Here is a 12,801-nt window from a genome sequence, read left to right as displayed (position 1 = left end):
TTTCTACAATGGTAAATATTGACAAATATCGCTCACACAAACAAAAGCTCATTGGGATTTTTTTTTTTTTTTTTTTTTTTTTTTTTTTTTGGAGACAGGGTCTCACTCTGTCACCCAGGCTGGCGTGCAGGGCCATGATCTGCAACCTCCGCCTCCCAGGCTCAAGTGATCCTATCACCTCAGCCTTCCAAGTAGCTGGAACTATAGGTGTGCACCACGATGCCTGGTTAATTTTTGTATTTTTTTGTAGAGATGGGGTTTCACCGTGTTGCTCAGGTTGATCTCAAACTCCTGGGCTCAAGTAATCCATCCGCCTTGGCCTCCCAAAGTGCTGGGATTACAAGTGTGAAACACTGTGCCCAGCTGGTTTTCAATAATTTTTTAGTATAAGGGGGTCCTGAGACCAAAAAGTTTCTGAAGCACTGGTCTAGAAAAAAATATAACTGAAGTGAGCCTAGACAAGTCTGAAGCTATAATAATAATAGTAATAATTATTATTGTTTTTTAGATGGAGTCTCGCTGTCGCCCAGGCTGGAGTGCATTGGTGCCATCTCAGTTCACTGCAACCTCCGCCTCCCTGGTTCAAGCAATTCGCTGCCTCAGCCTCCCAAGCAGCTGGAATTACAGGTGCCCACCACCAGGCCAGCAAATTTTTTGTATTTTTAGTAGAGATGGGGTTTTACCATCTTGGCTAGGCTGGTCTTGAACTCCTGATACCGTGATACAACTGCCTTGGCTTCCCAAAGTGCTGGGATTACAGGTGTAAGCCACCGCACCCGGCCAAATAATTTATGTATTTAATTAATGCCTACATTTGTACAGAGCTGTGGTGTAAATACAATCGAAAGTGGAACAAGGATACAAAACTAGCATGAGGTCCAGTCCCTGAAGACAAACATAAATAAGAAGCAATATCATTCATTGTTCCTTCCATAGGTGCTTCTAAGTACAAGGACTGCAATTCAATGGTATGTAACTCAGTACTAACCTTTGGTATGGGTGGCTATGTCACAGAGTTATTTAGATAATTTGCTCAAACTAGGCTGAAGACAAAGACTTTGTGAGTGAGGCAAAATCTAAGTTGGAAGTGAAGTAGAAGGAGGATAAATATTTAAGGCATTATCCTTTGGATAAATACCACTTTCTTAAAGGCCTTTCCTGATTTCCCTATCTAGAACACCAACTACCTTCTACTCCATCATAGTGCCCTGTTACCCCATTTATTTCCTTTCTAGGAACTTTTTCTTTTTAAACAAAAAAATAAAGACAAAAACAAAAACCAAAAACAAAAAAACACCTAACATAGCTATTAAGGTAAGCCTGGCTGGAGCTAGAATGCCCTGGTTCAAATCCCAGCTTTGCCACTTTCTAGTTCTATAATCTTTAATAAATTACTTAACCTCTCTGTGGTGTAAATATTATAAAAAGTGGAACAAGGGCCGGGTGTGGTGGCTTACACCTGTAATCCCAGCACTCTGGGAGGCCAAGGTGGGTGGATCACTTGAGGTTGGGAGTTCAAGACCAGCCTGGCCAACATGGTAAAATCCCGTCTCTACTAAAAATACAAAAATTAGCCAGGTGTGGTGGCACACGCCTGTAATCCCAGCTACTCGGGAGGCTGAGGCAAGAGAATCACTTGAAGCCAGGAGGCAGAGGTTGCAGTGAGCCAGTGAGATGAGATCACACCACTGCACTACAGCCTAGACGATGGAGAAAGACTGTGTCTCAAAAAAAAAAAAGAAAAAGAAAAAGAAAAAGAAAAAGGTGGAACAAGGATACAAAACTAGTATGAGGTGCAGTCTCTGAAGACAAACATAAATAATTAACAAAATCATTCATTTGTTCCTTCCACAGGTGTTTCCTCAGTTCCTCAATAAAATGTGCTCATCAAGCAAGAAATTTTTTGTTGAAGAACTGGCTTACGTTGTAACCATGGGACTGAAAAGGAAAGGGTACATATGAACTAAGTCAAAGGCAGAATCAATAGGTGATGACAAAGGAGAGGAACAGTAAAAGTAATTTCAAGGAGAGAAGAGGAAGACAAGAGAAACTTCTGGGGATAATGAAATAAGAAAGGCAACCTATTATAAGTGGGCAAGGAAAGAGTGAAAAAGCAAAAATGATTCCAAAGTTTGTTGCTTGAGGGACATGATATAAGCCAGTGGGCTAGCATTAGTTAACTACTCCAGTGGGAAAAGGAGGAGCTATGTCAAATTCATGTTTAAAATGAGTTGGCAGCAAGAACACAGTTGTAGATGATTTGTTTTTAGAGTGCTAGAGTGATGGGCCCTAACAAAAGAATGTCCAGGGCGGACAAGATTTGGGTGTCTGCTCATTGTGCGTCAGGGCTGAAATCATGGGAAGAAACCCCGTGAGGCTCAAACGCTGACCTGTATGGAGAAGGACAATTTTCTTTAACACTTATGATGATGTTCTTATCATTGGTAAAAGGTGCTTAATACATTGCTATCAAATGCCTTTTGGGGGATGGGGCTTTGCAGAAAAAATAAAGCACTCATTCAACCCAAGGAACTGCATAGGAAAGGGGTATGTTTCTCAATTTTAACTTACCATGTATCTTTGAAAGGTAAAATAATGTGTTCCAAGTTGCTTTTATGAGGGGAAGTTTGGGTCATCTCCTTCCTAGCAAGGACGTCTTGCTATTCAACTCACAATTGCACACCACTCCTCTTGTTGACACGGTTTCATAGCACTCTTCGTTCCAGGCTAAAGTTTCCTGTCATGATTTTTGGGCATCGTTTCTGAAACAGTTAGACCTTCTGACCTGGCAAGCTGCTGAGACCTTTTAGGATAGCTGAACTGCAGACAGAAATCTTCCAGGGAAGTAGGTGTGGGCAGGATGTGTGGTTTCCCTGCCTCTCATTTGAAGACTGATTCAATTAATTTCTCATGCACAGTCTCCTACAGTAAAAGTTGCATTCAGAGTGTTCTAAGAGAAATTGGAAGGGACAAGCTAGCTACTCATCTTCTTCAGTTTGAGTTGAGGCTAGAGCACTATCTTTCTGAATGTCACAGAAATGCACAGCAGAGAAATTGTGCCACCAGCCCCCTCTGCTAATGGGACCTTGAGGACTCAAATTAGCCATAACAGCAGAGCATGCACTTGTTTACCAAGTAATCTGAATGATCAGGAAGATGCAATAACACATGCCTCAGCTTGGCTCTGAATGAGTACACAGCAGCCTGAACCTATGAAAGATATAAGATTTCTAAACTTTTGGTGATATAACACATACACATTCTTTCTCTGACATTCCAGGCTAACCACTGTCTTAAGTTAAGGCTCTGCAAAACATCTGGACATATGTTTCTGGAAAAAATTACAGCATCTTTTCTACAACTCTCTCTGGTCTGATCTTTGTAAGTTCTGACCTGATGGAAGCCTCTGCAGCAGGATGAACCTGCGGGGGCCCGGGGAAGCTGCCCCACAGCACAGAGAGGCATTCACTAAATGCAGTTCTTTTCCTTACCATTCATTTACCTAGTGCCACTTAGGAACAAAGTACAGAGCAGAGAAAGACTTAAACAGGAATGAAATGCAGATGCTGTTGTCCCTGAAAAAATCACTTTCTCTCTAGAAAAGTCAAGGCTTATTTCACCTCAGCCCCTGGTTGAACGATACGAATATGCTCTGATACTCCAGGTCTACAGGTCAGTGGAAGCAACCAGTGCCTGAGATTTGAGGATGAAAATCAAAGCAGAATGAACTATCATTTGGCTGCCCCAGGCCCACTAAATCCAGACGGCAAAGTGTTCTCACCATTCTGAGACATCTTCAGCCACACATTTCTCCAGCCAAAAACCTAGGAAGATGTCCGGCTGACAGATGTGCCTGTTACATGATTCAGAGAAGGAGGTACTTTGTTTTTTTGTTTTTTTAAAAAAAGAAGAAGAAGAAAAAAGGCTAGATCAGCCTCAGGATTTTAATTTTACATGATTGTGGATAATCATGTCTCTTTTCACTAAAATTCAATCACTTCATTAATCACTATTTCTTTATTAGATTTATATCATACTTATAAAGCAAAAGATTTAAGAGGAAAAAAACCTATATATAAACTGAAATACTACAGGAGAGGATCTTCTCTTTTCTGTTTCTTCTTCTTTTTGTTTTGTTTTTTTGGTTGCTTTGTTAAAGAAGCAGAGCTTAGAGGGAAGGAAATGGAATTCCTGTTTTTGAGGAGCTCCCTGGGCCAGGCACTGCACTAACTTGTACTTCTATTGTAGTAGACATGGCACCATTAGAAACACAATCTCAAGCAGGAACAGCGACAGAATTTAGAGGGTCTAAAATATAAGTTCCTTGTTTAAAAAATTATTCAGAAGTTCAAGACAGTGACAGCAGAACATTAAACCAAGTGTGGGGCCCTGTTAAGTGCAGAACTCTATGTGACTGCACAGGCTACACACACGTGTAACTGTCCCCACTATGAAGTCAGGCTTATCTGAACTTGAATTGTGGCTTTGCTACTTAATAGTCATGTGATCTTGGACAAGTCATCTGTAAAATGGGAATAATAACAATCCCTAAATCATTGAGTTTTGTTTGTTTGTTTGTTTTGTTTTGTTTTGAGACAAAGTTTCGCTCTGGTCACCCAGGCTGGAGTGCAATGGTGCAATCTCGGCTCACTGCAGCCTCCGCCTCCCAGGTTCAAGTGATTCTCCTGCCTCAGCCTCCCAAGTAGCTGAAATTACAGGCATGTGCCAACACACCTGACTAATTTTTGCATTTTTAGTAGAGACAAGGTTTCACCATGTTGGTCAGGCTGGTGTCAAACTCCTGGCCTCCAGTGATCTGGCCGCCTCGGCCTCCCAGGGTGCTGGGATTACAGGTGTGAGCATCATGCCTGGCCTAAACAAGAGATTTGGCCGGGCGCGGTGGCTCAAGCCTGTAATCCCAGCACTTTGGGAGGCCGAGGCGGGTGGATCACGAGGTCAGGAGATCGAGACTATCCTGGCTAACATGGTGAAACCCCGTCTCTACTAAAAATACAAAAAACTAGCCGGGCGTGGTGGCGGGCGCCTGTAGTCTCAGCTATTTGGGAGGCTGAGGCGGGAGAATGGCGTGAACCCGGGAGGCGGAGCTTGCAGTGAGCCGAGATCACGCCACTGCACTCCAGCCTGGGAGACACAGCGAGACTCCGTCTCAAAAAACAAACAAACAAACAAACAAACAAACAAACAAAACAAGAGATTTTAAAAGATACTCTGTATTAAAGCCAACTACTCAAAAAGCAAGACTGAAGTACAAAAAATAATACTGGTTTATGCTCAAGGTTCTGGAGGCTTGTGGAGTGCAAATTGTCATGAAGCCAATTTAATATAACTGCTTCCTTTATGCTGAAAGGATTCACTGGGGACATCACTGTTTCCACACAGGAAATAAAGCCTTTTGTATCTGAACAAAAACTCAGAAATACCTTTTTTTTTTCTCTTCTTTTACAATGCAGAATACTTTACAAAAAAAAAAAAAAAGCTTTAGGACAGGAAATGTTACTAATCATACAAACTCTGTATTTAGTTCCGTAAAAAAATACTACTAAAACAGCCAGAAGAAAATTTGCAGGTAGTGATACGTATTTTTATCTAGAAAAGAGATTTGGTTTACAGAGGCATAAATATTTAGTAGTTACTGTTTATCAGTGTTTGTTTCATAAGAGAAGTCTCAGTTTCTTCCCTGAGTCATCTGTACATTTTTTATTCCTTACCATCAATAATTCTCAGGACTGTCATACGCCTTTACAATAAAATGTAGGGTTTTTTCCCCCCAATTTGAGTACATACTATTGTTAACTGCAAAATTCTAAAGAAGTCAGTTGCCATTTGTCAAACAATTCGCCCGAGGTACACAGATTTGGGATACTTTTCTTTCAGAGCTGGCCACTGAACAATGAAGTAATCTGAGAGATGAAACAAAATCTTTCCGGACAGGGATAACGTTTCTACACGGCAGATGCTTTCAACGTAGACAATGATCACTTTCTTTATTCCTAGTATCCCAAGGAGAAGGGCAGATACACAGATAGGAACACATGTTCCTGGTCCGTTACACAACACCTGAAAGAAAAAGTTGAAGTTCAAATGAAAACACAGAATAATCATCTAAGGGAGGCATTTTGCATTAAGAACAGTCTGATCTCAGAGGGGATTTGCTTATTATTCTAATAAGTCCTTCTCTGTCAAGAACCAGGATGCAGCAAACAGTGCATGTTCAAGCCCATGCACTTGGAAGCCAGGCAGAGCTGCGTTGTCTTGGTTCTCTTGCTTACCAACTGTGTGACTCAGGGCAAATCACTTAACTTCTAACTTCTAGCATGGTGCCTGGTGCTCAGTCAGCCCTCATCAGATAGGCATGTGTTGCTCTTCTCTGACTGCTCTGTGGACCTTGAATGTCACCAAAAATATAGAAAACAAAATCAACTGAGATTCACTGTTTTCTTTTATGTACCAACTTATTCTTGATTTGGGAGAAAATGTCTTTAATTGACTATGAAGTTTTTTTTTTTTTTTGAGACAGAGTCTCGCTCTGTCGTCCAGGCTGGAGGGCAGTGGCGTGATTTCGGCCTGGGTTCAAGCGATTCTTCTGCCTCTGCCTCCTGAGTAGCTGGGACTACAGGCGCCCACCACCAGGCCCGGTTAATTTTTTTTTTTTGTATTTTTAGTAGAGATGGTGTTTCACCATGTTAGCTAGGATGGTCTTGATCTCCTGACCTCGTGATCTGCCCACCTCGACCTCCCAAAGTGCTGGGATTACAGGCATGAGCCACGGCGCCTGGCCGAATTTTTATAAGCCATTTAAGAAAATAAGAGAAAATCTATTTCAGAGAATTGTTGGTAAGATATTCCTGTTTTCAGAGGAAAAAGCATTTTACACAACATCTTAATCATATGCTCATGTTGACTGAATTAGTAAAATCTAATAAAGCATTTTATTCCACAAACCATAAAACAAGAGGTTTGTGATTGTCTATGCATATCTACTGGGCATGCTCTATGTCACATGATCTTACCAGCCTAAGGTCCACAAAACTTAGCACCAGAGAATCTCAGAGTTGGAAAGGTTCCCATATGTACTGTCTATATTGTTTATACCACCCCAGCATTTCAAGGACTCTCCCCGACAGAAAGAGGGCCATCTTGCCTCCATGTGAACATAGTCAAGGCTGGAGGGTTTGAAAAAGGTCACCTGGTCTAGGCTCCACCAGGAGGCGTGACCACCTGGAATACCATCCACAGAGCTTTGGGAAAAGAGTCTGTTTTAGATGAGACCAATCTTCCTTATGTCTTCCTCGAAGCTCTCTACCTACCATCTACAAACCCCCTTTCTGTCTTTTATGGAGAATTTGTGTTCACCTTCCCTTGAATTACCAGCTACTAAGCTGCTGTCCAGACTGGTCTTTAATCTCCATTAAGTTGCCCTTATAACCTTTCTTCATAGTCCCTCAAGGCAATGTAATAGAAAATGGAACTGAGAGTCAGAAGAACAGGGTGAAACCAATTGCAAACTGGCTCTGTGATTCTGGGCAACAGCATAAATAACAATCACTACCTCGCCCCTCACCACTGTTACTTATTAACAACACACTACGGCCAAGTACTGTAGTAAACGTTTTAGTTTTACGTGTATTACGTTTCAAGTAGTTGTCACAGCAATCATAATTTGAGACAAGTTCTTTTTTTTTTTAATAACTCTGTATCGTTCCAATTTTAGTATATGTGCTGCCAAAGTGAGCATAAGCAAGTTGTATCATCCCTTTTTGCAGAGGAGAAAAGGGAGGCACGCAGAAGTTGGGCAAGTTGCTTGATCACATGTTTAGGAGGTGAAGGAGTTATGTTGCTTTGGTCACTTTTTTCTTATGTGACTCAGTTACCTTACTAGAAAATGGGTAGACTGGACTAAATGTCTTTTCCTCTCAGCTCCAGGGTTCTATAACTTTATAATTTTCCTCTATCTTTGTCTTAAACCTAAATTACAAACTTGCTCTGAATCTTTTCAATGTTCAGAATTCCAAAAATCCAGTTAATGCCAGGCACTATTAATATTTTGGACTGGATATTTTAGTTATGGGGGCCTGTCTTGTGCATCTGACTTGCCAAGCTTCGCAGCATCCCTGGCCTCTACCCACAAGATTCCAATAATCAAGACAACCAAGAATGACTCCCATCACTGCCAAATGTCTCCAGTTGACAGCCACTATATTAATGTACTCCCTAATCCTCGGATTATTTGTGCTGCTTTTCTTAGTCTTTGTTTCAATAATACAGAACAAAACAAAAACTACAGCTAAAAAATAATGTAAAGATTGCTGGATCTTGAACGTCACGGAAATAATTTCACATTTGTTTCTCTTTAAAAAAAAGGTACAACTCCACATGTGTTCATTTCAACTTCTAGTCAACTCTCTATATACAAACTATGTATACACAGATAGAGATATCTGTATATGGGAAGGGAAATGACTGGCATTGGTGGGAGATGCATTAACAACCTGCCACAGGTCAGAAGAAGAGACTGTTAAGGTAAAAGTATAAATTAAAGGTATTTTGTTTATCTCTCTTGCATCTGTATATTTGGAAGCACCTTACTACAAAAGTCCCTGGTATAGTAAAACCACAAACCCATAAATCAAGGACTGAAAAAAAAAAGCAAACTAATCTCAAAGGAAAGCTACTTTTAATTACACAAAGGTTTTACCTCTTTTTGAGGCAGCTTAGGCAGAAAAATAAAAGTGGATTATGGAGTCTTCATTATTCAAAGAAGCATACCAGACAGACTTATTCCAAGCATCGAACAAAGCAGAACTCACTGAGATAGTCTAAGATATTAAATGATATAATGATTGAAGCTGTGTTTTTAATTTAAAAAAACACAGAAGTACTCTTCATACTTCCATTTCTCAAAATATAAATTATCAGTGAATGTGTCTCACACCATCACCCTGGCCATCTCTCTTCCTCACTACTCTGTAAGCTCCTTATGGGCAGAGTCCACTTCTAGGACAGCGTATACTCTGCACCTAGAACAAAGTAGCCATTCACTACATTTTGCTGAAAGGAAGAAAGAAAGGAAGAAGCAAGGGAGTATAGAAGGAGTGGGTCTTTGCTTACCCTGTATTGATTCAAATGGTCCCTTTGCCAAACTTGACCATGTGTAATTCTAACTATACACTTACGTGGTTAACTGACAGTTTTTTTTTTTCTGTTTTTGAGAAAGAGTCCTGCTCTGTCACCAGGCTGTAGTGCAGTGGCACAATCTTGGCTCACCGCAACCTCTGACTCCCTGGTTCAAGCGATTCTCCTGCCTCAGCCTCCTAAGTAGCTGGGATTTCAGGCACACGCCACCACACCCAGCTAATTTTGTATTTTTAGTAGAGACAGGGTTTCACCATGTTGGCCAGGAGGGTCTTGATCTCTTGACCTCGTGATCCTCCTGCCTTGGCCTCCCAAAGTGCTGGGATTACAGGCCTGAGTCACTGCACCTGGCTTTTTTTTTTTTTTTTTTCCTTTTTAACCATTCCACATCCATCACCTTTTCCTCAGGGGAACGAACCACTGTATCCCTCGCTCTCAATTTAAGTGCTTGTGTAGACCTGACTCCACACCCAGCAATAAGGAGAGGATGTATGACTCCAGTCTGACCAATCAGAGCATCGAATTCCCCTGGTGAAAATCACTAGTTCAGGGAAGAGCACAGTCCAATTAGAAACCACAAGACTTAGCAGAACACTTGCTGGGGCTGAGAAAGCCGCATGTTTTCTGCTGTTCTGGAACTGAGGAGGATGTGGCCTTGGTGCTACTGACATCCATTTTGCCACCATGTAGAGAGCTTGAGAATGAAGGTATCACAAAGCAGAGTAGAGCCGAGAGATGAAGACAGGCCAGGTCCGAAAGGCAGCATTATGATCCATGAATCCAGTTGTGCCTGAAGGAAACCAGATCTGACTGTAGACTTGCCAGGTAGGTGAGGGAATACATTCTATTTCTGCTTAAATAATTTGAATCAAGATTTCTGTCACTGGCAATAAGAAGCATACTACCTGACACAGCCCTTTGTTTTGTCCAACTCCCTGACTGGCCTCTGATCATCTGCAGCACCAACCAGTAGGGGTTCAATACGTGTCTGCTGGATGATTAACAAATCAATAAACAAACTTCTCTAAGAGCAGGAAGTCTAAGAGATATACTAAAAATAATACGCTATGGGTCTAGAAAACGGAAAGAGGACAGGACAACTATAAATACAAGGTCATGAGCGTAGATGAGCCACATCAAGGATCAAGAGCAGTTTCAACAGGATTGTTGTTCTGTAGATTTGGGTCACCACAGGTCAAGTCCCATTGGCTGAAACATAACATTCTGCATGTATGAAAAGACACATTTTCAGGAAACTCATGGATCAGAAAAATAAATAAATAAATAGAAAAGATATACTTAACTTGAATAGTCCGAATTTAACTCCTGACCCAGTAAAACACCCCCACCAAATATGGGCTAAGAACTTTGGCATCCTGGGTTGGTTTGTAGGTCAGAGATCATGGAGTTGAGGGTGACCCGAGAGAGCATGTGAAGGTGAAACTGAAAGGCAGTTGAAGAGTTCAATTAAGGCTTCAATTTTAAGAGACTGGACAGAGAAGCAGAGTCCAACTCTAAGGCACTGGCCCAAACCCAGACCTTCTGATAGCCTCTTGCTGACTGAGGCGAAGGCTGGAGGGAGGTCATGAACTGTAGGAACACAGCTGCAGGGAAAGCTTTATTGAGCTCCTGGGGCCATGGATGAAGGTAGAGAACTGGAGCCCACGGTCAAAGCTGGGCTGGCTTGGGTAGGTAGCCTATACGGAGGTCAAGGGTTCTGTCAAAATCAGTGCTTCTGTTTATAGGGTATTGGCTCCATTAGGTAGACAGGTAAATGGGAAAATGAGGAAGGGAGAAAACACTGACATGTAGGAATAGTCAATAGATAAAGAGAAGAAGCTTGGTTGTAAAGCTGAACAGGAAGCAAAGTCAGGAAAACGCTTTAAGAATGGTTAGACAAATAAGAAGAAAACCAAAAGGTCCCTTGCCTATCCCCAAAAGTGTATCAAAGATGATGAAATGATCAGTACCATTTCTTTCAGGTAGCAGAGCTACAAAGATAGAGACAGAGAAAAGATCTTCAGATCTGGTCAAGAGTAATAGAAACCTCAGAGATGGCTATTTCAGTGAGTCATTGGACCAAAATACAGGGCAGGGGAAAAGTAAGCATGCTGTGGGAGAGGGGAGCTCAGGTGTCAGCTGGATGGGCCAAGCAGGGCTGGGGAAAGGGTTTACAGAATAGAATGAATGATCTACATGTAAACATAAAGATCAGTGAGAACAAACTGATAGTGAAGGAGGAAATGATCATATAGAAAAGGGTGAGTTCTTTCAATACCAGGAGAAGAGTAAGTATTCAGAGTATCTGGTTCATGAGGTTGATTTGGGAAAAGTTGTACTTTTTGAGAATATGATAAAAGATAAAAATAGTGGCAAGGAAAGTTTGCCCTCTTTTAAATATTAATTTTTCATCTTAGTGTGAAAAATATAGATAAACACAAAAAGGAACACAATCCTTTTAATCTCACCAATCTTGACATTTTGGTGTATTCTCTTCTAACTTCTGTGTTTGTATATATTTATATTCTAATATAAAATATGTTCACATATGCACATTTGCAATTGTGAGAGCTTATACATAATATTAGTAAAGTTGCTTTTAGTTATATTCGTTTTTAAAATACTTTTTAAAAACCCATGGGTTTTAATGACTGCATATATTTAATCCTATGGATATCTCATAACTCATTTAACCATTCTCTTGTTAATGGAAATGGTTATTGTTGGAAATTTAGGCTGACTCCTTTTTTGATATTCTAAATCATACTGTTATGAACATCTTTGTGTATAAATCTGTGATCCCTAGAGTTTTAGTTTTGCATTAAACTATATTCCAGAGTTCTTGCTGAGTGAGAGGTTAGAAGAAGCAGCTTTCAGGAATTAAGGAAGTTGTAGAAAGTTTAATACAACAATTATTATGGATCGGGAATGGACCATGTGGTCTTTTTGTTTGTTTGTTTTGCTCCTGTCTAGAATTTGTTTAAGCAATTTCCCAGTGTATGAGCTGTGGTTGCAGGCAGAGCCCCTTTCTCACAGCAGAAGTGAGATACTCCTTTCTAGGCCTCCTTACAGCTAACAGATGGGCCAGTGACTTGCCCAGCTATTTCTGCCTAGATCTGACCAGGAGCTACTGGTACAGAGGGGCAGGGCTGGAGGAGACTCTGTCCTGGTAGCAAAGGTGCTACTGGCAGGGGTCCAGCATCCAGTGCCACTGGTGCCAGCTGCAGTGCCCACTGTCCAGCAATAGTAGCAGCAGCATCTCCTGAAACCAGCTCTCTGGCCATAGAATTTCAGTCATGGTTCTGGCTGCTCAGCTCCCACTTTGTCCCTGTATATTTTCTAAGCCTGCTTAATTGACATTCCTGGTAATTCCAAGAGGTCTCAATAGCCTTCACTAAATCCTTTTTCTGTTTCAATCAGCCAGAGTAGACGTCTATAGTTTGCTATCAAGAATCCTAACTAGATGGGAGGAACAAAGATTTGAGAGCAGCAAGTGTAGAGACAGAGAGGGGCCAGATCACATCAGAGCAGTCACAGGATTTCCTCAGGCAGGGCTAAAGGTGCTGGACCGTAGGCATTAGGAGTCAGACAGGGCAAAACATGGATGATGACTACACAGCAAAAAGAAGCTGGGAGAGTGCTCCAGGG

General features: G+C 41.3%; 1 protein-coding gene across 6 annotated transcripts in view; it reads right to left on the bottom strand.

Annotated features, from left to right (window-relative positions):
- The window catches only part of ALG14 (ALG14 UDP-N-acetylglucosaminyltransferase subunit), a 307,938-nt gene that overhangs the window by 49,212 nt on the left and 245,925 nt on the right, over positions 1–12,801 (bottom strand). For 4 of the 6 annotated variants that reach the window (XM_065518529.1, XM_074001144.1, XM_005542655.4 and 1 more), the window contains one exon: positions 5,581–6,078. The exons of 1 other annotated variant lie outside the window; for it this stretch is intronic. In XM_065518529.1, coding sequence (XP_065374601.1) covers positions 5,848–6,078 — 231 coding nt within the window. In that variant the 3' untranslated portion in view covers positions 5,581–5,847. Of the gene's footprint in view, positions 1–5,580; positions 9,944–12,801 lie in introns of those variants that run through there. One more of the 6 variants, XM_045366889.2, reaches the window with a different exon arrangement.

This window comes from Macaca fascicularis, chromosome 1 (genome assembly GCF_037993035.2).
Source record: "Macaca fascicularis isolate 582-1 chromosome 1, T2T-MFA8v1.1".
NCBI classification, from domain to species: domain Eukaryota; kingdom Metazoa; phylum Chordata; class Mammalia; order Primates; family Cercopithecidae; genus Macaca; species Macaca fascicularis.
Note: the sequence above shows the minus strand (reverse complement) of the source record. Positions and strands in the feature narration are given on the sequence as shown.